The following is a 26,977-nucleotide window of genomic DNA, read 5'->3' as shown; positions in this document are numbered from 1 at the left end:
GCACGCAACATGGCCTCGAACAAGGCGTTTAATCTCAGAACTGCGGGGTGTTCAAAGAAACCGTCAAACCTACTTCTTCTCTCAAGGATCCGCTATCTCAGCCACGTGCTAAAATGTCCCCTTAACAAACGAACACCCTTGGACTTGAGACCTGCGCGTTTAAAGAAAGCACAGAGACAATTATCAGCGCTCCCTGAAGCCATCGCTAAAGCGCCACTTGTGAGCTATAGCGGACGCAGACATGATGCCACGTATTGCAATTGAAGCACGTGACGAGCTTATCGTTGTTTGCTCTCTGAGATCGGCATGCCAGTTCCGAAAGCTACGAGCATCCGAAGTGGGTCAGGCGGAATGGTGGTTGCTGGGCGCACGTGTGTGTTTCGTCATTGTTCATTATTGTGATAGGTCGCCTCTAAACATCCCAGACATCTGTATCAGTGCGAGAGATAGTCGGTCATTGAATATTCACCAAGCTGCGCCGCTTCGCATGGCGGCGAAGTAGGCGCCACCGATAATCTTGCGGTTAGCCGCAACTGTTGTCGCAAAAGCACCCGTCAGTGGACAGGCTAGGTCAAACATCCTCGGCAGCGAAGACAGAGTAAAAAAAAAAAAACCGGAAAGTTGCTTCAGCGGCGGAAATTTACCAGGAGCCTTTCTATCTAAGTGCATCCCAGTCGATAAAGGTGAACAATGGCCGTTCACTAGACGCAGAGCCAGCAGGTATAAAAGTGGTGCTAGCCGATGGGGGAGCATCGATACGTTTTGTGTACGTCTCCTGCCTTAGTGCACCACCGGAGCAATAGCAAGTAAGTAATATACGCATACAAAGTATAGCGCTTAGTTTCGGGCACGGATGGCCCACCATGTATACCCTAGAAAATTTGTATATATTCTAGTGAGCAGAATGACGCATTGGTTCGAGAACGGGAGCTATATTCTACGTGCAACTAAAATTGTTGTTATGGGGTGTGACAGACAGTGCCCAAAGGAAGGACAGAAGTTGGCGAAACAAAGGATTGAGGCGTTATTATGAGCTAGTAATTGTCGACAGTGTCTTCAAGTATCGGCATTGAAAACAGTCGGTACAGGGCTGTGGGATGGTAGTTCCAGGTTTGTTTCTGGCTGGATGTCATTGTGGTTTTCCCGTTCTTTGCGACATTTTGACACTGAAATATTTCACTCGGCCGTTGTGCACTTTGTTCTGGATGAAGCGGAAGCCTTATGATATTGGAGGAAGAGGAGGGCCGTCATTTGCGGCAGGTGGAGGTAGCCAAGCAAAAATTTCCGGTAATTGCTGCTCCCAAGCGCCGCCTTTCAATCATATGATGTGACCGTTGGTCACATCTTATTGCACCTTATTGAAACTGCATCGACCCATACATTGCCCCATTCATACTAGATTCGGATACCATGGATGAACTTTGGGAGGAGCCGGAACACTTCTCTCCTATTTCCAGTGCCCTCGTCGAAAAAAATGTGTCATTTGAACTTAAGCATGCGACCAACATGTGTATCAGTGGCCTTCGCCACCATTTCGCCATAACCAAAAGTGCGTGTAATTAAGAACTCTTAGCGTCCCTGTAGGCATGCTGCTCTAATGACATTGTGCGACCCCTGAATCTGAAGCGTGCAGTAGTAAATACCACGTAGAAAACGACAACACAGCAAAATTCGGGTTTTCATTGAATATTATTTGCTGGGGTTTTACGTGTAAAAACCGGGATATGATTATGAGGAACGCCGTAGTTGAGGGCTCCGAAAACTTCGACCACCTGGGGTTCTGTAACGTGCAGCTAAATATAAGTAAACGGGGCTATAGGATTTCGCCAACATCGCAATACGGCCGCCACGGCCATGATCGAAACCAAATCCTTCGGGTCGCGTTTTCATTTACTCGGTTATTACGAGGCGCGCGCCGCCTCACTGTGTCACTAAATATATATCATGTAGGTGTCATTGGCTACCAAAGTCGTTTCTAAAAGTATAACTTCATTTTAAAATGAACAAAAAAAAACCCGAATGAGAAAAATTGTGCATTAGGGGACGGTCTGTGCGTATTATTTTTATCAGCATAACTAGCGATTTCTGTAACGCAGTCTCGGGAAAGTCTTGCGACACGTCATGCCTTGCAACGCTTGAAAGAATCATAACGCGTTCTTTTCTTTGTATGGTGCGTGTACTGATACGAGCCACACAGTAGGTGCGCACAAATATTTCGCTGCTCTATTTTTTTTTTAAATAAGAGTATGTCAGGAGCTGTTTGTGCCATGTTATTCATTCGCTCTTACGTGGAATACCACAAGGTAGGCTTTGAGACATAAAAATCATTACAAAGGCGCGCAATGTTTCCTTCGTGACGCTGATAGTTCGCGAGAGTATAATAACTACTACACAACTTAGACCGCCTCAGTTCATTAGGTTCAATAAGTCCAGTGTAGTCACTTTACTTAATTAGGAAACAAAGAATATATATTCACAGAATGTTCATCATACACGAACATCTCTTAACGAAAATATCTGACATCATAGGATGTTTTGCACATCCGTCTGCAACCTACCATCAATAATGTTGACTGAAAACAAAAATAGTTTCATTTTTCTGCAGTAGGACTTCATTTCGTGCGTTTACCTCGGCTTGCATAATCCTCCGAATAAATATAATGCTTTCAGATGTAACAGGAGAGATACTATTTTTTGTGGTAAGGTTATGCAGGATCGAAATTCTGCTCATCGTCTCTGTATGACACGGATACGAAGTGTATGAAGGCGTTAAATAAAAGGCAAGGTCTGATGAATACAGAAACAAGAAACACAGCCGGTGAATGGAGGAAGATGACAATGAATGATGCGATATTGGGTGACGATCACCCAACATCTTCAGCTTAATTAAACAGGAAATCAAATGTAGACATATTAGGAAAATGTCTGCTTGAAGAAAAAGTGACACATTTTTAGTCGTTATTCTGTCTGTATCCTATTTTTAAGTGCTTGGCAATATGATTCAGGATTTCTTTAGGAAACAGTAAGCGCTCTTTGAACATGTCATTGCTAGGCATTCTTTCCTGGCGAATTTCAGATTACTAGTACCGATGAAGCGAATGAATGATCTGATTCGAGTTTATGCGTATGAGCTGTTATTCTAAAAAAAAAAAAAAACATAAAAAGCGTCGGTACGAAAAATCATTTGTGTGCACGTGTCTGTGGATAGGTAGGGCAAATGGCTTTTCAACTAGACAGGCTGGAAGCTGTGAAACGCTGGCTATCTCGCTCAACTGTTGTATCAAATGAAATAAGAAAAATTCAGAGAACGCTATATCGAAAACGCATTAAACAGTCAGAATTACCAAAACATTTTAACTTTACTTCTGATGTTACTATGCACTTAAGGAGTCAGTGGGATTGGAACAATTGGCCAGGCGAAGAAAAAAAAAGGAACCATGCGATTGGAGATGCCCTTCAATATTTTCTCCGACATCGTTGATGCAGAGAGGAGAACTTTCTGTTTACACCTCAATTTATACCGCAAGGACATTATCATCTACGGCAAATAAGCAACATTGATTGCGGAATGAATGTATTTTATTGCCCTTTTTTATTACACAATCAGTGGACAATAATTACACAACGAATTACTCAATACTGAACTGAAGTGGTGTTTCGTGGTTGGATGCGTATTGGCAGGCGAAGTTGGATTTTTTGCTAATGTCACTTTCTTTACTCCTTCGTTCGCTCATCGTTCCTACTCTTCTTTTTTTTTTTTTTGCGAACACTATTTGTTATCACAAGTTACCAGCCATATTTGATCTAGCGCTTCAGGTATTTCAAATAACTAAATAACAAAATGAAATTAGATAACGAACATTACCTGTTGAAAAAACTAGGCCCAAGTATTTCGAACATATGTTCATATTTAGGAGAAGTATATTGCTGCTATGAAAACCTATATCTCTATATTGAAAGAGAGGCGATCAATAAAGAAAATTCATAGATGAACAAAAAATAACAAAAACAAACATCTGTGCTTTCTCTGCAGCAGAAAAAAGTACGGTCATAGAGACTGCAAGTGACACCTGTTTTTGTTCAGTGGTCGGCCTAGCGGAAGATGCTTTATCTCTTGGTTATCTCCGTTCAAGGAAGAACGCTGTCGTGTTTATCGGCTTGTCACACAGACGTTGACAAAAAAATCGATGAGTGAGAGCGAGTTGCGGACTGTCATCCTGTCGGAGCCTGAGAATACACCGCGCTTCTTAGAACTCTGTCTGTAGAAATAGGCAGTACTCAGCAGGTGACTCGATAAACAAGATTAGCTTCACCGGTTTTAACCGAGAAGATATGGCGAACAGGCACGGAAGAGTCGGTAAGCGATTTGAAGTTACGACATCTTCAAAAGTGAGAGCGCCTTTGTACAAAAAGCGTCTAAGTGCATTTGTTGCCTATTAGTTTGTGTCGCATTCATAATGAGACGCTGTGAGTGTACTGCATTTCCCATTGTGTTTTGCTGGAAAGAATATGCATGTACACTGTCACGAGAATTCAGATGACTATAGGAATACAAACGTAGGCAGGAGAAGCACTGGTCATCCTTTCTAAGACATGCCAGATATTTGGGTGTTATTCCAGTACAAGCAGCAGAAAGAACTGCTATGGAAACTGCGATGGAACTAATGTGCTAGTTAGAGCGAAATGTCAACGCGCCTATAATTATGATGAATTATCATGATGTGCATAAAATAAGAACAGAAGCATCCCATCTCTCCCATCGTTATATGCGAGTACTTGTTTAAGCTGAATTCCTGCAATTGATAAACTTTCTCGCTCAGTCAATACGTGACTCAGTCCCAACGAATTGCACCACCAGTCGATCATCTTCTTCCTTCTTGTGCACAGCGTGATTGGGTGGTTCTGTGCAACGTGATAATTGTACGCGGAAGTTGATCCTTCCTATGAGCCGTCTGAATATCTACTTATGTACTCTCTAGACCTAAATAACCGTACACGCAGCGTGTTCTCATCATACACAACCGGCTTTAATTTCCATTTATATAAAGCAACTGTCACTTCAAGGGCCACGGTGCGGAGAACGCGTGCTTTACTTGCGTGCCAGTGCACCTGATGCACAAGTTAAAGGGTAGGATGGTTCCTTGCCTTATATATGCTTAACGCAACCTGTCGAAAGGAATCGGTCATTATACAAGCAAGGTCAACAATACAACTGCATATGTTGCCACAACAGTGTCGGCTTACATGTCTACATAGGGATAAACGAACAAGGCTTCCCGTGTTTTCGCACGCTTCTCAGTTACTTCAACAAAACATTTTCGAAATGTTCGTGCTAATGCTCCATTCGCCTGGGCACGGCTGTACTGTGTCTCGAATCGTAACAATGCGGAATCCACTGTTGATCAGAAACACAGAAAGCGTATTCGAGCCGAACTTTAAGCCACTAAGAAGAACAATCAAAAGCCGGGAACGTTTGCGACCTCCAACAAGCATATGAAGTACGATTTAACATCTTGTCGGAACATTAAATTTTAAATTCTCTCGAATGAGCTTCGAATAAACCAAGTATAAACACGTGTCTGTATAGTGTGTTGAAAGCGAACAAGGCATGAATGCACGAACAATCTTGGCTTATGTCATGCCAACAAAGGAAGCTGCAGAAACCATGTTATCGGCTCTCCGTAAAGCCTAGGCTCAGATCTCACGGCTCTCCGTCATATCTCTGCCGAGCTCGAAGTTGGGAGCGCGTCAAAGCGCGGCAAGTTGGAGAACGTTTCTCTGAGAGCACCAGCAGAAAGCGACGCGCGTCGCCAGCGCTCTATGCAGCGTTTGAGATTTACCGTACGGATGCACCATAAGCTTAAAATATTTGCGGACGCGTGGTCATATCATTGCGCAGGCCGTGCGCCCACATTTTCCGTTATTCGACCCGCCCCCGTCAACCGCACCAACATTTGTCACACGCGTCAAGTTTGCATGTCCTTTGTTGATAATTTAACAAACTAAGATTTATTTCGCTGATACAGCGCAATGTGCGTCCGTAAGCTGAGGGACACCTGCTTTTTTTTATGTGGACCTAGATGGAGCAAACTTAAGACAGCGAGTACGTAACGAAATGTTACTCTTGCTTTAAACAAAACAGTGACAACATTTCTTACGAAATCCCTGGTCTTCTTTCAGATAAAATGAAGCTCACCGGGTCCCTCGTGTTCCTGGGTGTTCTTGTCGGAGCCTGTAAGTCGTCGCTTTACGGGAAATCTTTGAATGTGAATAGTAGGGATTAAATGTTAGTGTTAGAAACTGAGTTGTAATGAGTTCTGTTCTTTTTTTTTTTTTCTTTCGACAGATGGAGCTGTTTTGAACCCGTATGTATCATTATTTCATTCTATGAATTAGCGTAGCTTTAATTAATTAAGCCAAGTTGCCCGTAAGAAAGGGCAACCAGGTTCTGATGAAACGTGCAAATAATACTTGCACAACAATATATAACTGTGCGCTTATTTGCGCATAACAGCGACTCGCAAAGCAGGTAATAGGGACACATGTTCGCTGTTCAGTGGCGGGCACTTCGTTCATGAAATCCTAATAAACTAAGAATTAAAAGAAGACACGCATCTTTGTAATGAACAGGCATTCAAACTTGTCATGACAATAATAAACCGTCCGCAATCGCTTTAAGAATACTAATTGTACAGTATTGCCCTTGTTCATTTATATATTTCCTTTCTGTGTCATTCAGTCACGCGCTGGATGCCGTACTCTGCTTCGCAATGGGGCTACACAGTTGTATAAAACATTCACTTCATGCTAATACCCAAGTTAAAACTTCACTTCTCTTCATACATCCCTTTCGTTGGCAGACGTGCGCGCGTCTCATCACACAAAGTGCAATTTTTTTTTATATTGCTCAATCTGATAATCCTGATCACGGAGCTTTTCCTCATTACAACTGAGCACACACGAAAAAGTTCCGGCTTTGCTCAGATTTCTGACGCTTCCTTTCGTAATCGGCAGAGAGGAAACTATAGAACTTCAAACGCACATAAACGTAGGCGCTATGACGATGGTTGAGGAACTTACGTTTCAAATCTGACCCTAATATGATACATGCTTGAAAAGAAAAAGAAAGCATTAAGAGAAAGGCGCGCTTGTGTACAAGCTCTCTGATGTACAGTACGTGTGTTTCCTTTTTCTTTTTTTTTACAGCAGGCATCACCACAACCAAGATGAAGGTAAGTGACGTTTGACAGCTCCTCATATTCGCTGCGATTACATTACTGGCTTCCTTGACAATGGAAGCAAGTGTAATGAGCAAGGCTTCTTATGTATGCTAGTTCATCCTGCTTATCCATACCTTGGCTATAAGCGGAAGCGCTTTGACATAAAGTTGTGCACATTTTTCGCTCCGTGTACTGACAGAGCATAATAATGCGTGACTGTTGAGAATGTATGCGACACTGTTTACATGTACAACCGTACTAGTAGAGTTGAGAACTGACAGATTGGTGTAATCATTTAAGAAACGTTGTTTATGAGGCAGTGCTTCTTTCTTGAATGAGTGTGCCCTAAAATATTCTTACCCTGAAACAAGCCGTACGAAATGAGCCTTAGTGAAAGCAAACAATGAATTAAAGAATTTACAGGGTCCCTTATCGCAAGGCTAGACTTGCCAGTATGTCTGCAGGTTTCTGACATCTCTATACTTCGACGTCAACTTAACACACCCCGCAATATATCTTAATTATTTACTGATTTGCAGTTGGTTATATGACATTTAACTGCTTTCAATTACTTCTGAATTGCTCCCAGTTACGTCGAATTTCACTTTATATTGCTTCAGTAGACGTTAGGTGTCTCGTATGTCGACGAAGCCACGAGGCGCGCCGGTCGCCATCCTAGATGTCGCCGACAGTCACTTTTCGCGTTCGATGAGGCATCAGAGTGGCTATGATGCTCGACTGCTTACCCGAAGGTCGCGGGATCGAATCCTGGTCGCGGTTGCCGCATTTTCGATGGAGGCGAAAATGCTTGAGGCCCGTGTGCTTGGATTTAGGTGCTCGTTAAAGAACCGCACGTTGCTGAAATTTCGAGAGCCCTCCATTACGGCGTCTCTTATAATCATATTGTGGTTTTAGGACGTAAAACCCCAACATTTATTATTATTATTATTATTATTATTATTATTATTATTATTATTATTATTATTATTATTATTATTATTATTATTATTATTATTATTATTATTGTTTACACCTAAACACCGTAAATATCCCCACTGGTTCTCATCTGAACTTATCAGTGCACTGAAGCATAAAGATCACGCACACAGGAAATCTAAATGTTCTCCATCCAGCGAGTGGAAGGAAAAGTTCAGCTTTTTTCGAGCTCTCTCTAAACGCCTATATAAACGGGATCATAGTTCGTACATTCAATTCTTAGAAAAAAGCGCCTCTGACAGGCCGGCTGAGTTTTGGAAGTATGTACGTAAACGGTCTAGCAAAAGCGGAGAGTCCTTCAGACTACTGGTAGACTCAAATGGGGTAGAAGTGCATGCCGTCACGGACTGTTTTGCCACACATTTCTCATCCGTTTATAAGGCCTCAGACTCCAGCACTGATATCAGACAACAGCCCAAGGCAGTTAGCTCATCCAGTGCTTTGTCGCTGGATGAAAATCTTATCAGCGAATGCATTAAGCGCTTAAAACCATCCTTATCATGTGGCCCAGATGGCATCCCCTCCGCCATACTAAAATCATATGGTACTATATTTGTCCCAGTACTGACTACGATATTTAATAACTGCCTGGACACTTCCACATTTCCTAGCATGTGGAAAACTGCTCGTGTTTTCCCAGTATTTAAGTCGGGCTCTAAGACAGATGTTTCTAATTATCGCCCGATTTCTCTACTATGTGCCACATCAAAGATCTTCGAACTGGCTCTTCACAAAATATTGTCTTTTAGTGTGAAAAACTCACTGATTCCAAATCAACATGGTTTTCTTGCTGGCCGCTCAACTACCACAAATCTTGCTAGTTTCATGACGCAGATCTCCACACCTATTTCTCAGAGAGGACAGGTTGACGTAATCTACTGTGACCTGAGCAAGGCTTTTGACGTAGTCAGCCACACACTGATTATGGTTAAACTTGCGAACTTTGACGTTGACTTGTCGATTGTGAATCTCTTGCACAGCTATCTGCTCAATAGATCTTGTTATGTTGCCGTAAATGGCCAAACCTCTTCTTTGTGTAAAGTGACTAGTGGGGTCCCTCAAGGGTCGGTATTAAGCCCACTCCTATTTTTAACTTACGTTAATGATGTTTCTTTTGCCATTCGTAATTCTTCTTTCCTCTTGTATGCCGATGACATCAAGATATTTAAGGAAATTCATTCAGTTAACGACTGTCGCTTGTTGCAGTCAGATTTGTGTTCTTTTTCCGAATGGTGCAACGGCAATAACCTTTCTCTAAATACCTCAAAGACAAAATTCATGTCTATCACTCGCAAAACATCTAGCGTGTCATTTCAATACTCTGTCAATTCTGTGCCGTTGTGCAAGGTTTATGAAATCAGTGATCTTGGTGTTGTTGTTGACAGCGCGTGAAACTTTTCTTCTCACGTTAAGCGAGCTACTATGCGGGGCCTTCGTTCTCTCGGATGTGTTTGTAGAATATCTCGAGAATTCAGGTCTCCCATGGCCCTACACAAATTGTACACGGCAATATGTCTTCCGCAACTTGAGTATGCGTCCGTGATATGGAATGGCATTGCTCAATCCAGCGGTAACACCATTGAACGAGTCCAGAAAAAATTCCTCAGCATATATAACCATCGCTTTGCTAAAAATGACTCTGGATCTCGTTCAAATACTGCTGAGTCATTATCACTGCCATCACTTCACTGCCGACGAAATCGTTCTGATCTCTTATTTCTCTACAAGCTAATCCACGGTTTCATATCCTGCCCTGTACTTCTCAATTGTGTTAATTTTCGAATTCCGCGTAAGTTAACCAGAGAGAACAGACCGTTTCATGTACCCGCCTGCTTCTTCCAACACTCTACCGTTCACAGAATACAAAGTCTTTATAATATTAATTTTCTTGATCTTGACGTTTTTCATAGTCCACAATCACTGTTTTTATCCGAGCTTTGCACTGTTTTGACATAGTATGGCACAGTGTACAAAGTCTTCCCTTCTCCGTCTTTCCGCATAGTTGTATATGTGCAATCGAATTTTTTATTCCCCTTCAATATTTCTCATATTGTCTTATTTTACTCCTCCCCTTTAGTGTTCATTTCTCTTTCTCTACGTGTTTTTGCTCTTTTTATTTCTGAAGACTGTCTGTATTGTATTGTTTATTTTTATTGATTTTATTTTTGCGTGCGCCTGCACAAAGACCTCACGGTTGTTCCTGGGCACGTTAAATAAATGATTGATTGATTGATTATTATTATTATTATTATTATTATTATTATTATTATTATTATTATTATTATTATTATTATTATTATTATTATTAGATTATTAGACATCAGAGGCGTTCGAACATGATTTCTGCCTAATATGCCTATTATGATTTCTTACCATATCGTAAACAACACAAATGCAATGCAGTTGCCACACTAATTCTTTCATCAATCTTGAATGAGTATAAAGGCACGTGGAACGAATGAAAACATCAGTAACGCAACTGTTGTTGTAAAAGTAAGGCGCTTTGCTTACTCTTTTTAAATCCCTTGATAATTACCTTAACTTCCTCTAACGAGCTTCTCCTTCAACTGAGTTTCATGAATTTGCAATCTCTCGCGGGGTAATTACTGCCTTTATTTTGTGCTCTTCGAGAAAATTTAATTCCTATCCCCCGTTTTCGCGATCGCGTGATGGTACTTTCGTTGAGCCGCTCTAGTGGCTGCCGAACGGTGGAAAGAACACGAGAGACGCCATGCCGATTCAGCCCGAAAACAGCGTTCCGTGGACGGCTGCTGCCTGAAATGGAACTGAACGCTCACGTTAGGAGGAAGCATTTCGCAATTCTAAAGAAAGAACGAAAGGAAATGGGAAGGAAATGAAAAACGTAGGTGAGGCATGCCAACGCCAAATTTCACTTGCCCAGATTTCCCCGATAGGGGATGGGTTACTGATTTTTTTTTGTTGTTCTTTTTTGTAAACGTGTGACATCAACCATGACTTTTTACCCCGCTTACGCTGCGTCTTCACAGACTGGGCAAAGATACACTACCGGATCTGGGGCGAGAACCCTTGGGACAGACCGGGTAACCCTCCGCCTATCTTTCCTCCGGACGATTTCCTGCGGTACTCGCAGATTGGCCGATGGTGGAATCAGGAAAGGCCGTGGGAAAACCCGGCGAGGCCTTGGCGGTACGTATGCATTCATATATGTGATCCTTTTGACAGCGAAGCTGTTTACGCTATCGGTATAACTTGTTGTCCGTCGTGCGAAATTCCACAGGTGCGTATGCGACAAAGGAAGTGGGCAATCCCCACTACCGAGTACAGCAGGTGCGAGCGTTAAACGAAAACTCTGCACGGTGACGTGGAGAGCGTGAAACACGTGAGAAATCGAGAGATAAAGAAAGAGAAAATAGAGAAAGAGGTAGAGAGAAAGAAAGTGACAGAAGAAAGAAGAAATAGAAAGTAGACAGAAATAAATGGAATAAGGACACAAAAAAGACAGAGAAAAACCTAGAAAAAGATAGAAAGAAAGTGACACGAAAAAGAGGTAGAAAGAAAGGTTGAAATATAGAGAAACAAAGAAAGAGAGAGAAAGAACGAGAGAGAGAAAGACAAAAGAAAGAGAAATATAGAGAAAGCTAGAGAAAGAAAGAAATAGAGAGAGAGAGAGAGATAAAAAGAAAGAAATACAAAAAAACAGAGAAAGAGAAGAAATCTAGAAAAAAATAAAGAAAAACAAGAAAGGCCACCCAGCCGCACTCTTCCTTCAGGCTTGGCACCACTAGTGCGAAGCTGCTATAATTTTTGTTCCCTTCGTTGCTTGTTTTTACTTTTTTTGGGCTTAGCCGCCCCTAAGATGTAAACATACCAACGTGCTTCGACCAAGACTATAGTTAAGCTCAGAATAACCGAAGACTATTCCGCCCAACATTTCCCATGCAACACATAAATATGACTGGTACCATATCTGTTAAGAGGTCATCCGGCTTATTTGGTGTTGCAGAAAAAGTGGTGCTAATAATTCTTTGTACACATAAAATAAAATGTTTTCGGAGAAAATTTCGTGAATAAATTCACCTTATGCGGAGTGTAAAGAAACATGGAACACGATGTGACGCTGTACTTCATAGGCATATTGAAAGCAATAATATTACGGCGTAATCTGCGGTTCTATTTTTCAGCAGTGAAATTAATGTTTTTTTTCCATTTCCAGGGCTGCATTTGCAGACAACAAAGGTAATGTAATGTTTTTTAACGCCCTTTGTAGAAGCTTAGCTTCATATTTCAATACTCAGACTATGCGAACATGATACACTCACTATTTCATGATTGGTATCAAAGTCTCTGCATGTATCCTAACCATAACGCAATGATCATTTCACATGCGAAATGTTTGTTTTTTGATATACTGTTAGTGCGGTCACGCGGCATTTCTTGAGTAATTCAACTTAATGACACATGTCGAATATAATTTGTCCTAAACATATTTATACGTGCAGTCATGTGTTATAAATATATACGACCCGACGTTCAAACAGACTGATAATTAAGCTAAAACATGAAATATCAAAAATTCCTAACAGATTTTAATCATGACGTGGTTTTAATTTTTGATGAATATATGTCCAGAAATATTATAAGCTGTAAGAAATCAATTACACCTCTGGCACTGGGCGCACATAGTGGAAAATAAAATGTTGATTCTTACGCATAGTTGTCAATAGTGGAAGTATATATTTTCTTTCTTCAAGTGCGTGTATCAATCACTAAAACGAAATAAATAAAGAGAAATAGAAATCTCTGATCGAAATAAAGACAGGCATCATGAAGGAAGGGAAGGAGCGTGGTGTGAAGGTTATTATTTTGGATAAAAACTTTAACGCTCCTGTAATGCGCGTGAATGCCACAGTAAAATTATGTGGCCGACACATGCTTCCTTTCGTACGACTAAAACCAACAATAATGTTTATACAACAACGGTAAGTGGTAAATAAGCTTCCATTGTAGCTTATGGTGTGAAGACAATAATTTCTAAATGAATGTTAGCAAGCTTGTATGCGGGCAGCAGAAACAGGAATACCGGGGAAGGAAGAATGAATGAATAAGAAAAGAACGAAGATCAACCACTCGTCTGTCCCTTGTGTTATCCGGCGATGGGGGAAATGGATTAAGAGATGAGAAGATAGAAAGATCTAAAGAATTCGAGAGGGCAGAAAAAATTTGCGTTAGCAGTAGTGCTGCGTTCCATGCACGTGAAAAGAAAAATGACTGGTATCTTGGCAGCTTGATAGTATCAGACACATGACTTCAGGAAAGAAAAACAGAAGAGCATCGGGAAAATAGCAAAAAATCAGCAAATTCAAAATTTATTTATCGTGCCCAACGTAATACAACTGCAGATGCGAAAGAAGGCGAAGGAAGAAGACATATGGCGTGATTGGACATGATAAACTGTGGGTAGATATCTGCTGGTAAAGAATAAGCAAAAAAAAACCTGGATACTTTCTTGACAAAGACCAAAGCGGTTAGGCCCAGACGCGCTACAAATAAATGTGTATAACTGCTCTAGCGCTCGAAAGAACGCAGGTTAAAAACAAATGCTGCAATAAACTACCAAAAATACTTAGGCATATGCTCTTTGAAGTTAAGTACATAGATTAGTTCACTCGCAAAAGCGAAGAAATTTTGTCATGTCCAGCCGTTTATGCAGGTAGATTGCGGTGGTAACACTGGTTGCGACATCTCGTGGAGGTTTCTTAAACGACAGCGTGTTGGTAGCTTTTTTGAATCGCATTTCGTTTAACCGATATTTATATTCTGGTAAACATTCCTGCCTCACTCACTCACTCACTCACTCACTCACTCACTCACTCACTCACTCACTCACTCACTCACTCACTCACTCACTCACTCACTCACTCACTCACTCACTCACTCACTCACTCACTCACTCACTCACTCACTCACTCACTCACTCACTCACTCACTCACTCACTCACTCACTCACTCACTCACTCACTCACTCACTCACTCACTCACTCACTCACTCACTCACTCGAAGTCTTATAAAAAATTACACCATCTCCCGCTAAAGGGAACCATGAGGCGATGCGAAGCCGGAGCACTTGCACGATCGCGTTCCCTTGGCGTTCGCTGGGCATGTGACGGACGTCGCGTCGTGGAACGCGAATAGGAACACTACGCGCGTCAGGTCTTCCCTCTAGCCTGGCCGTTAAAGGGACTCTAAAGAGAAACAATGAATTGGTTTAGATTGATAAAGTGTGCTCGGAGAACTCTTGTGTAGTTTATTTCACCACCATAGGTTTATTATTAGAGGAGAAAACCAAGTTGAAAGTTTCATTTTTAAATTTCGCGCCGAACTTTGTAATTCGTGACGTAAAAGACTTCAAAGAGCATTAAACGTATTTTCGCGCCACTGGCTCGACGAAATTTCCACAAACTCGTTATGTCAAGTCTCTGGCCACCTAGAGGACAATGTACTTCGATTTAACCGATTAGGAACTACGTAGGCCCAAGCAGGCGCCGTCAAAAATATGTGACGTCACGGCAAATGGTGCGGAAATTCCAAGGTGGCGTCGCCACCTGTATTTTCTTTTTGCGCGTTTTCTCGCTTATTAGGCGTCTTCGCGCAGAAAGCGTGGTGTTTTTGGAATCGTGGAAGACTACTTTACTAATGCGAGAAAAATCGTTTTGCTCTTTAGTGTCCCTTCAATTCTCACAGGGCGTGCGGGGAACGTCGACAAGCACGCGAGAGAAAGGCAGCGTAGGAGAGGAGAGAGAGGGAGAGGGGACGCGCATGCGCTGGCCCTCATCGCGGCGCTGCGCTGGAGAGAATTTTGGCATGTCGAGCCCACATTTTAGAGGAGCCAACCGAGGCAAGCGCTGGACAGAACGCGCGCAGCACTCTACCACTTGATGGAGAGGAGAGAAGAGGAGGAGAGTAGCGTATGCGCCGTGAGAGCAGAAGCGAGAACGCAGGAGAAGCGCAAGTAGGTGCTGGTAAAGAGGTGGAGAGAGTAATGCGCAGCTGTTTGAGAGAGGCAAAGAGGTGAGTCGCGCATGCGTAGTGTGAGTGCGGACTACTACGCCGCGTGCGGATTACCACGCCGCGTTACATACCCCCGAGCAAGAGATACTTCGCATCTAATATTATGCACACTTGTTACCGATTACGTTTCTTATGGTGCTTAAAGAATCAGTTAAGTAGATGTCACCGCTGCAGTAGGACATTGTTTTGCTATTGGTTGTGCTCTGTGGCACGAACCCGACCGTTCAGGCATATGTCATAGCCAACACGGTATACGGCGTTACCGACGATATAAGCCGGTAATGCAGCATTCCGGATACCATATCACTGGAAATCCGAGTTCTCATAATGCCGCATTCTAATACATTTACACTGAGACATTGCAAACATTATTGACGACAGAAAGCTTTGAGAAAGTGCACATTCGCAGTTTGAGATTTTGTCCTTTGAAATTATTTTGGGTGCCTGATAACAGAAGAAGCGAGAAAAACTACCTGCCGATTTAGCAATAAATGCGAGGAAATGCATTAACCGTGTGCCTTTGTTTACATATAGTAGTCTGTAATCACCTTCATTATTATTACTAGGCAACAAGGGCCAAGAGCAGCCATGATTGCCCAGCAGTACTGATAGTATGCGAGTAAATAGGGTGGGATTTCTGCACACTAAAAAAAAGAAACGTTACCCCTTTGTCTTTTTGGCTAGTAACGACTTGCCATATATATAACCCTCTTTGAAGATAAACGTTAACGCTGTTTTGGAGATCATTAAATCCCCTTCAGAGGGTCGTGGGATGTGCGACTCTCCAAACATAATTGAACTCGAATATTTAAAGAGAGTTATACATTTGACAAGTCATGACTGAACAGAAAGAGAAATAAGTACTCCTCTTTTGAGAGTACAAACTCAGATTTGTTTTCATTGGTAATGGTAATGCAAATGCAGTAAAATCTAAAAGGGTAGAGGGGAAACGGTCCACGAAGTTCGTGTTTTTACTGACCTCCGTGTGTTATGTCACGGACTTCTTCCAGAAGACGAAGCTGACGAATACCATCTGTGGGGCAAGTTTCCATGGGAGCGTCCAGGAAACCCAGCTCCTTTTGTCCCACCTTCCGATATGACGACGTTCTCGCAGATAGGTCGCTGGTGGAATCTGGACGAGAATGAAGGAAATCCTGGAAGGCCACTGAGGTACGTGCCAGTTTTCGGTCACATCCCAAGCGCACCTGGTGTGAGGTCTTCGACTGCACATGCAATGATGTTATCAGGGCAAGCTGGATGAAGTTTATCGAAATCTCTATGGCATCGGAAGCATCAAAATGTGGCATACTCGTGCACTACAAAGAGTTATACTCAAATCTGCTGATTAATATATGCGAGAACTAATTGCTAAGATTTTCTTTTTTTAGATATCGATAGTATTGCCGATATTTTCAGCTAACAGGCTGCCTACTAGTCTTGCTAAATGGGTGCTAATAAGAAGTTATGACATTGAGGAATGTATACACTTACTTGAATCCACTAGGATTTCATCATTACAGGCATGCATGTATTTAGCGCATGCGACACGTCAACACACAAATAGAAGTGAAAGAATGAAAAGGTAGAGGTTAAGCAGGAAAATTTTGAACTTGCTAACCTGCACCGCGGGCGGTGGCAAGGAATATAATGATAATAAGAAACGAGATGTAATGTGAGCAAGAGAGGGAGAGAGAGAGAGAGAAACACAGCACATGACACCATCACTCCAGTTCCCAGCACAGGATGAGATGATAGAACAATCTGAGTAGTCATTTCAGAACGCCGAACTTATCGGCCGTCGTCTCCTTCTCGGTGAAGGGCCAAAAGTACGTTATTGTAGATATTAAGGAACAACAAACCTGTATGAACCACATCAGCACTTTTGGAACACTAAATTGAAGAATGCAAAGAAAAGCCATGTTAAATGTGTATCATTCTTACATATAAACGAGAGTCCCATTTGGATTATTGACAGTTGAAATAATATATGATGTATGTTTGCTGCCACCACGGCAACTTTTTTTTTTTTGGATGTTACTTCGCAATTTGGAATTTGCAAATCGCTTACTTTCGCGCTAGACGCACTCGCGTCTACTCTTAGTTGCTGTTCCAGTATGCAGCCTTCGGCGCACGGAAATATTATGAGCTTTTCTTTGAAAATGTACGCTGCTGCTGATTTTAACGAACAGCTCTTTGAGTAGAAACGTGGTGTTTACAAGATGCCAAAAGTGGTAAAAAGTGCCAAGTCCATAAAATGTACCGCTTCGTTATCAAGTTTAGACGGTAATACAATAGCCATTGATTCTGTTAATGTCCTCAGACGGGCAGGGATATTCAATCCGTCGCAAATTGCCGAAATGCAATTATTTTTAGATCTGTTAAGTCCGAGGAGATACACTGCACTCACGATATGTAACTGGCTTGATGGCGAAGAGGGGTACACCGCACCGATGACATTATGAAATTTTTTGACTAAAAGCTGGTTAGCTAATAGGCCCCTCGATTCAGCACAAATCATGCACTAACAATGTTTATCAAAAAAGTGTTTGCTAACCAGTTATTATGCAGACATTTCAATCTGTGCATGTGCATTCAATGAGTTTTAATTTGCTTCCTTCTGCTTGTTTTTCTTCTTTTAATTTTAGCCAGTTCCTGTCCGAAAAGAAAGGTAAATATCCACTTTTATTTTGCCACTTCCGTCTATACACAGTCGCTACTTCTGTTCTGAAGTGATGGCATAGTAAAGAATCAAAAATACGGAAGTGACAAGTTTTATCACATCATTTTCCCAATGTGTTTTGCGCGCGAACTGAGAGTTTGTCGAAGTTTGCTGAAATTTACAATTATAGGCCTTCGCTATAACACGCTATAACCTCGCTATTGTTTACGTCGTATGTGTATACAGCCAAACATCGTTGACAAAATTCATACTTCTTCGGCTTTCTGGGAGCGCGGTACACACAACGGACGAAGGAAGAACCACAGAACACGAAAAATTCTTGTAGGCATAATTATTGATCTGAGAGCACACAGGCAGCTTCTGTGATTGCGAGGCTTTCAGTGTCAAGGCATGTGGGGAAGGAGAAAAAAAAATAAATAATTATACCAGTGTTTAAGGTGCTACGGTAATTGCTCGTCGCGTCATGCAAGAGTAGCAGAATGTCACTGAGGGTGATGGGGCCGTTTTACTCGAACTGCTGCGCAGCAAAAAAAAAAGCCATAAATGATAAGCAAGGCTGATGAAGACAGCTGCACTCGTCTGCCACGTTTCATCCTTTGCAGCGCCGCATTGCTGGTAATTCATCATGCACCAACTAGCAAAGAAGCGTGTTGTACATGATAAAGTTTAATCAGCTCATTTCTATAGGCATGCGAGTTCGGAGCTGTGGAGTGGTGAACTCACAGTCACCTAGCCAGCTTGCCAAACTATTTATTAATGGTGTGCATAGCAGATGAGCAGTTTGTTTGCCCTTGTTGTGATTACGATCAATTTATAGGTCACACCTAACTACATGAAGCTATAGCAACTACATACCTGCCAAGTTTGGAGAAACGGAATCCGGGTGACTTACTCAACGGGTACTGCGATAGCAATTACACGGACATTAGGCAGTTTTACAATAGCGTGCGCAAAGCTGTGCGTTGGCTTCTCGCGCAATTGCGCATGCGTCGTGCGCTATCCGCTTGCGGGCTCCCGTTAAGTGACGGAAATAGCGGGCCGCAAACGCTAACTTAGCGTACGCTAATCTAAAACTGCCTACTAAGCAGTTTTAGAATAGCATACGCAAAGCTTTGCGTTGGCTTTTCGCGCCACTGCGCATGCGTCGTACGCTAACCGCTTGCGGGCTCCCGTTAAGTGACGGAAATAGCGGGCCGCAAACGCTAACGCTAACTTAGCGTACGCTATTATAAAACTGCCTACTGTCAGCGGGATTTTGCGGTCGCCGCTGATCTGTACAGACTCCAGACCGATAACATCGCTTACGCATTGTCTGTTTCACGTGCGAGTAAAAGCGTGCTAGCTCTAGGGACGAACGCGCTTGAAGCACAGATGAAACGACCCGGCCGTCACCGTCGCGCGAAGGGCACATGCGATAACATCGCTCCGCGTGCGAGGCCTGTCGTCGCTTGCTTAACAGTTATTTCGTCGGGCAATGGAGCATAAGGGGCGCCGTTGAGACGGGGACGGTCGCGAGCGCTGGCGAACGCGCTATCTCGACAGACATCAGTAACGGCTACCCTTTGAAGTGTTGGGCTCTCCGCTTAAAGCAGTAGTGACAAAATTCTGAAGGCGAGATAACTTGTGGGATAGATTTGTGTGTACAAAAACGCATCATCTACGAAATATTAACGGCTGATATAACCTATAACACATTTAGGATCAATTTTTAAATTGCGTGTTGCGCATTTGTACGCGGAACGTCCCACCTCGCGTCACGACATCAAACAACAGCCACCTGCATCACGAGCTTGTGTTGGTGCCATAATGCTTGCGAGCGCTCTCTCCTAGCGAAAACAGAGCGCACCTTTTTTATGTACTTATATGTACGCATCACAGGCAAGACGCGGCTGCAGCGCTATGACACGTTTGCGTTGGCAGCACTGCGGCACAAAGTGCATAGGTACTTCATGCGCAATGCAACTGAATTGAACCTTTCTACCATCGTTAAAAAAAAGTATCCTTTCGTCCTTTCTACTACGTGGCCAGACAACTTTGCTCATGTGGCCAGACAAAGCACTGGACGCGCGGGGCAAAACTGGATTTCCGGGATATATTCCTATGACCCGTACAACCGGGAGAAACGTTCAAAATCCGGGAGTCTCCCGGGTAATCCGGGAGACTTGGCAGGTATGCAACTATTATAACGAAGTTATAATATTTCGTTATAACGTCTAGCAATCTACTGTTAGTTTTCCATTTGTCACGTTCTTACATTCACTGCTTGCCAAATGAATGTTATTAAAGTATAGTGCCCTCTCCCACGTATCTCTATGCACGGAAACAAAGAGTAAAAAATAAAACGTTTTGTGGCGTAAATAGACATTCCGTGTTTCATCTTAAGGTGTCCAATTATACACAAAAGAAACTTCTAAGCAGAAGCTTGCAAACATGGTGGTGGCGGCGGTAATGACGCGGACACAGTCTGAGTTAGCCTGGTAGTCTTGCCCAGCCATCTCTCGGCCTTAGCGTTTGTTACTACTGTCTTATTGCTTAATTCTTCCTCTTGTGCTCATGGTTTTCCAGAATCGTACCAGGACAAAAAGCTTCGTTTGGACCTGCCTGTACGCGTTAGGTGGTAGCGCAGGGTGGACCTTATATAATGTAATTTTCGGTATGCCTTGTGGCGATGATAAGGCCTATTACATTCTTCACATAAATATTGAAGTTGAGTGATATGATCAATCTGCTAGGATTTGATCTTTCGATGCGCTGTTTGCGCCAATTACGCATATTGGGCTTGTTTAAGGAGTGCAATGTGCAGTCAGCATAACGTTTAGAATCAGGAAATTAGAGAAATGTCGATTTCTGGCCTTGCGGTCATGCAGCACTCTATACGAAAATTGGAAAGTATCCCTAAAAACCTACAAAATCGATAAAAGTGATGAAAAATTTAGAGCTACTGTTGATTACAGAAAAGCACCAAACACAATCATACCTTTTATAATGTTATTTTTGTTTGTATACATTTTCTTGTGCGTGTGTGGAGGGTCTTTGCGTCCTGACCGTTGTTTTTCGGTATTACATTTTTCTTATATTAACATTCTGTTCTTTAAGGTTTATGTTCCACACAGGTGTTTCCCTTTCAGACGAGGATTCGGTTGAATACCGTTTGTGGGGAAAGTTTCCATGGGAACGCCCAGTAAATCCACCACCTTTCGTGCCACCGCCAGACACTGTGTCATACTCACAGATTGGTCGCTGGTGGAATCAGGAGGAGACTGGCAAAAGCCCTGAAGAGCTTGCAAGGTACATGAAATAATATAACTCATTTGAGCCTGTGCCGTATCTGGCGGCTAAAATAAGCTACCATTGTTTCGAAGCTTTATCTATTAAAAAAGCTGCGCGAGAAGATGATGTGCTATTTGAATGAGACAGGGATGTTTATTTCGGCTGAGGTATGTAGGCGAGCGATGATGAAGGACAGGGTGAAAGTATACAGTTGTTACTCCTAATGATCTATAATTACATCAATATTCATTTTAGCATTCCCAAAACAGCTATTATACCTCCTTAGTGATAACAATGAGATATAAAGCTCAATTTTAGGCCAGTTGTAAGAATGACTGCGATTTCATTTCGAATATGACTCCCTCCCCTGCCCCCGCACCCCCTTCGCTTCCTTCGATGGCGAACGTAGAACATTCATCTATCTGTGTCACCTTTGCTCTATTTGTTGAGGGTTTAAACGCAATACAAGAGAGTAATGGTTAACGTGATGGCAAAATCCGCCTTCCTACCATACACTACAGAATGAGAGAAAGAGAGGTGTGTTGAAACAATATAATAAGGGAGAGAAAAGACATAGAGCAAAGGCACGTTATCTCTCAGTTCGTTGCAAGCACTACAAACTATCGGAGCTGAAGGTGGCTGGCGATGAGTCACAACCAAACGCAAATTGAGCCTGCAGCCACCTGCTCATATTGCTTGATCTGACAGATTTCAGCAGTGTGTTCTTCATCATCAGCTGCAATAAACATTGTGCTCAGCATTCCAGAATGCGTTTCACAGAGATCAGTATTTAGGGAAATTGACCTATGGCAAATTATGTTCATTGTCTGCATGCACTGCAGCACAAAAAATGTTGAATGGTCTTGCAAGCACTCTCGTCGCAAGAAACTTTGTTGGTCATTTCATTGCTAATTGAAATGGCGTTGGTATAGTCAATTTGAGGTGTGAATGCAAAACAAATACTGCATGCACAGATCGAATTCTTTCGGTAGCTGGTGTGATTAATAAATGATTGAAACACGAAATTCTAAAATAAAGCTTTTTCATTAAGTTATTAACATGGGAAGCGTTATATCCCGTGCGAGCACATGACCTTCTTGAGTGGCGTATTAGCTTGATAGTGATATCAACACCGCTTTGATGCCTTAGAGAGCTGACAGAGCAGTTTCATGGGTGCGCTTGTCCCCGATCACGTTACAGTGTCTTGAAACAAGCTGGAATCAGCTGCTCAGCTAGGTATAACGGGTGACCTAACCGTCAGTGGAGATTTGTACATGGTCCGCGTACTTATAGTTTAAAATGAGCATATATATTTATTTAGGAGCACCATGCGATATCTGCGACTTCCGCTCATTGTTTCGTAATAGCCTGGTGGCACTAGAGGTCGAGCAAAGCACAAAGTTGGAACTGCAATTATGCTAACAGCGCGAGGCTACCTGTGGGCGAAAGAAGCACTTACACGGGCAGGGGTGTGCATCTTTTTGTCTCTTGTTTCGTTCAGGTGTAGGCTTACGCTATGAGCATAGTTAAGGATGACCTCCTAACTACCCAAGCAGATAGATAGCATAGTGTGAGTCGGACATGCCGGTTGGGCGAAGCGGAGGGGGTAAGTGTAGCCTGTTGGAAGGCTGCTGGTGTTATTAGAGACCGTTATGCACCATGATACCTGGAGCCTTTCTGCAGGCAGATTTGGAATATCGCGGTTGCGGGCATGGTTGCAAGAAGCGGTTCGAGAAAATAGCCTAATATGCACTCTTGATAGTTCTATCGGAATGCGCATTTGTTTTAGATACCCAAAGGTGATGAAAATAGATCACTTTGTTTACGTTCCAGTTTAGCAAACTAGAAGAAAAGCTGTTTGCCCGAGCTTGTGCATATTGCAGACCAGAGGGTTTGAGTTGCAAGTGCTGGTCAGTATACGGACAAGCTGTACCTCAGAAATCACTAAACGATTGGGCTGTATATTCCACAACTGACATCTTTCTACCCACAAACGTAAACAGTGGAGATTGATGCCAGTAGTTTTCTCAGAAACATCATGTAGAGACCTCTGTGACATACGTGCGTTAAGCACAATTAAGACTGATCGCTTCGTGGATAGTAACGATGCAGGGTGTCACTGCTCGATGTTCTTATTCCTTCGGTGCACATTTGTAAAGCGAGATTTCGTGCAAGAATACCTTGGTATGGGCGAGTTTGTCCATCATAAGAGAAAACCTGAAAATCTCAAACGACGAAGACGAAACACTTGGACCTACAACCGGCCTGGCGCTTTAAAAACGCTACTATAAAAGCGCCAGTCCTGTTGTACGTGTTTCATCTACAGGGTTCGCGCTTTTCAAGTTTCCTCTAGATTTTGTGGTGTTGCTTGTGGAAGCGCGCCAATTTCAAGTTTTATAATCATGCCGTCTTATGTAACCTCACCCTCTTCATGACTTCGGCATTTTAAATTTTGCAACGGCGTTAAACATGCCCTAACTTTATACAACCACGTTAAACATGAGACGACACTAAACCTTGCGCACTCTTGTGTGAAATAACGTACCTGAAATCTGAAGTTCTACAAATTAGTGCAAACTTAACAATGATGCATAGATCATGCAATAAACACATGCGGACCTGTTGAATGTTTAACAGTTTTGAAATGAACACTGGATATTAAACTGGTGTGCTAATTGAGAGCTTCATATCACTGAATTTATACATACAAACGAATCTGACTAAGAAAATGGCTATAATCACTTTTGCAAAACCTTTTCTTTTTATTTTCAGGCACCAGGGTGACGATCGCAGTGGTAAGCATTTTTCGATTTGTCTATATGGAACGCGATAGAGAACGCTCGATGTATACTGGCGGACGAACACAAGCGGAATGTTGTCCGAGAGGCATTTTTGAAATAATTTAACCCTTCCAGACGCCACCTATGATGAAATGTCTGTAAATGCTTCAAATCAATATAACTCTATTCCAACGCGCTAGATATTGTATTGTGAAAAAAATACTGTCATAATACGCTAATATATGCGGGTTATAGTAATGGTTTCCCATTCAATTGTAATTCAATATCTATTTATCATGAAATCATTCATGCATTGTTCATGCATAAATAAAATCGTACCTCAGGCTATTAATATAGTGCGAATTCGTTTTCGGTTATGTCAATTTTTAGCAAAAAAATTATTCTTTTGACGTGGCTGGCGAGAAGCGGCAGGTCGAACGACTCGTTGAACATCGTAGTGCATTCAGCAAAGCGATCGCATGCAACAGTACACTGCAAAATAGAATTAAATGAAGACAAATTTATTGCGCAGGAGGTTCAATTCATCCAAAGCTCGATATATCTGGCTCTTTCTTACCCACTAGTGGATACAAATAACAGAAAATACAAATGGTGTACACACTTGTCTACACAGCGTCTCAAAGATTTAATCATTTTGAACTGGTACAGAGATCATTGAGCCTAAGGCTGCCTGTTGTGCCTCTTTAGAGACAATGGTCAGGCAATTTACATTTATAAATTACATGAATGGCTCGATCCATCAGACGTACAATTTGACTGTATGCGAGTAAATAAGGAACCCAATAACTTTAAATCTAGCTAGATACATCTTTTTTTATTATTCGTAATAAGAGGTTGCGGCTAACTGTTTACTTCTGCAGAATATATGTCATTCAAGGTTGTCAGCAATCACAAAATTGTGAAACATCCGCATCCGAATGAGTGCGTACTGGGAATCCAGAAGTTAGAACTATTCCTTTCGTATTTGCGGAAGCAATGTTTATTCTATCACCATTCTCTTGTTTATCTTCGTTTGTAAGGGTAGCGATTACTAGTCCCTGAAAGGCTGCAGCGCTTTAATAAGTGCACTGACAGAAATGTGGTTAATGCCGAATAAGCTGCATATGCCACTCATAGATCGTCGTATACAATGCGCAATACTGACTAGAAAATGAAAACAGGGCGAGAGCGGGGGAAATGCAACAGGGCCACCCGTACACACATACCGTTTACACACTAGAAATGCCCATGTCCTGCAACAGAGAATAATTATACGGTACAGGCTGTCGGCCAGAACAAAACCTATCTGACGACAGTCCCCTTTCTAATATTCACAACATTACCATTCAAAATATCCTATCAAGGTCATTATTTATAAGCTATTGAAGCCGATTTTTCCTTTCATAGGTAATTGGCTCAACAAATTTAGACTTAGCTAACCATTCTCGCATGTCTTTTTTTTTATACGTCACACAAGCAGAGATAACATCTAAAACAAATGTTAGTCAGTGCGAGGCAATGGAGGCGGTTGCAAAGGTCAATAAATTATTGGCGTGCATCCTGAGAGTGAGGTTTATATTCAATGCTATGTTTTTTTAGTATTTGTAGAAGCAGCCAGAACGGACATAATGTACATTATAAAACCAGCAAAAAAGTATTTTGTGTAATTGCAGCAAGACTGATCCTGCAGCAATATGTAAGATAATTGCGTAAAATTCTGCTTGTTCTTTGTAGAAGTTTACGCATTATTTCACTTGAGCAAACCTTGAAGGTCACTTCGTCTAAGAAGGTTGCGTAAACTAACAATCTTGCTCCTCTTTTATATGAAAGTGTGATCAGCTTTAATATTTTGATATGTAGACAAGCACATTACAACATTACGTGTTTTATTCGCCTGTAAGTATATTTTGCATTTCGTTCACAGATGAGAAGACTTTGGACCAGAACCCCACGCAGGATATTCACGAAGTGCGCCGGAAGTTTGTTCCCTCGTTTCCATCAAGAGACCAGAAGCTCACCAGGGTGGCCCGCTCGATATGGCAGACCAAGCCTTGGGAGAAACCATGGAACCCACCCCCATTCCTTCCAGGGCAGTATCCCCCTCTCCAGTAAGTGGTCCGCCTGTGCTCAAGACCGTGCATTCGCATCACGTAAGAAGTAAGGGACGATTACGTCTGACAGTGCGTGAAGCCAATCAACGGCTTCATTCTCCTGACAGCTCGGACCGCTGTTCAAAACGGCTGCTCACCAACATACGCGCCATTTCACGAGACTCATGAAGGAACGTTCGAACAAGAAATAAATGTACATACTCGATTTTAATGAAAACTTGAAAAAAAAACATGGCCATGCTCTCTGTCTCGTGTGTTACTTTGCGCTGTGATCACAGTTTAAAATGGAATAACACATAGCCCGTACCCACAACTTGTTGTGGTGACATGTTGTCCTTTGTTATGCATGGGTAAATTTACTGCAATCGCTCGTGCTGAAATGTTGGTCGCGCGCACAACTGCCTGGATATGTCGAGAGAACGATTCGCTGAGGCGAAACGGATGTGACATGGTAGACGTGCACACAACTTGCTTGCACACGACAGCGCTGACGGAACGTGAGCTCAGCGGTACAGCGGAATCTCTTTGCAGCATTCATACATGCTCAGGGGGCACAGAGAGATCTGGTGGTTAATACTAGCAGTTTAAACGCTTCACTAACGAAAATTCATGCATTTCTGCAAATTACTAGCGAACTGACCTCTTACAAATGGTCAAACTTGACACGCTACACAATAGTGGCAGTTAAAAAATGATTTGGTTGTGTTTGTAAGGTTTCTTATTTTAAATTCTCGTTAACGTCCGTTGCCAATGCGCAAGGTGTGACTACCCATAAAAGCCAATGACAACTCTCATACCATTCGACGGGGATACGTAGCATCAATAGTACACGAAGTACAAGGCAAAAAAAGAGCCAAAATCAATGAAAT

General features: G+C 42.3%; 1 protein-coding gene across 4 annotated transcripts; it reads left to right on the top strand.

Annotated features, from left to right (window-relative positions):
- Nucleotides 1-349: 349 nt before the first annotated feature.
- Nucleotides 350-26,334, top strand: LOC119386843 (uncharacterized). 4 transcript variants are annotated; one of them, XM_037654112.2, is made up of 11 exons: nucleotides 350-806; nucleotides 6,181-6,234; nucleotides 6,347-6,365; nucleotides 7,210-7,232; nucleotides 11,225-11,384; nucleotides 12,412-12,434; nucleotides 16,278-16,437; nucleotides 17,913-17,935; nucleotides 21,061-21,235; nucleotides 23,990-24,012; nucleotides 25,922-26,334. In XM_037654112.2, exons 2-11 carry the CDS (start codon nucleotides 6,186-6,188, stop codon nucleotides 26,107-26,109), a joined length of 843 nt encoding a protein of 280 aa, XP_037510040.1. In that variant the 5' UTR covers nucleotides 350-806; nucleotides 6,181-6,185; the 3' UTR covers nucleotides 26,110-26,334. The 4 variants fall into 4 exon arrangements, with proteins under 4 accessions (XP_037510040.1, XP_037510039.1, XP_037510037.1 ...); XM_037654111.2 differs by having other exon boundaries at nucleotides 351-806; nucleotides 7,207-7,232; XM_037654109.2 differs by lacking the exon at nucleotides 350-806 and adding an exon at nucleotides 4,198-4,357 and having other exon boundaries at nucleotides 7,207-7,232.
- The last annotated feature ends 643 nt before the right edge of the window (nucleotides 26,335-26,977 follow it).

Source organism: Rhipicephalus sanguineus, chromosome 3, assembly GCF_013339695.2.
Source record: "Rhipicephalus sanguineus isolate Rsan-2018 chromosome 3, BIME_Rsan_1.4, whole genome shotgun sequence".
NCBI classification, from domain to species: Eukaryota; Metazoa; Arthropoda; class Arachnida; order Ixodida; family Ixodidae; genus Rhipicephalus; species Rhipicephalus sanguineus.
The sequence above is the reverse complement of the archived record's forward strand: the minus strand, read 5'-3'. Positions and strand labels throughout refer to the sequence as shown.

Bases quoted from the DNA above. Each gene is read 5' to 3' on its own strand.
- LOC119386843 (XM_037654109.2), top strand. From the start codon at position 4,333: ATGGCGAACAGGCACGGAAGAGTCG. The intron at 17,936-21,060 runs GTAAATATCCAC...TGTTCCACACAG, and splicing joins GTTCCTGTCCGAAAAGAAAG to GTGTTTCCCTTTCAGACGAG. The intron at 24,013-25,921 runs GTAAGCATTTTT...TTTCGTTCACAG, and splicing joins CCAGGGTGACGATCGCAGTG to ATGAGAAGACTTTGGACCAG.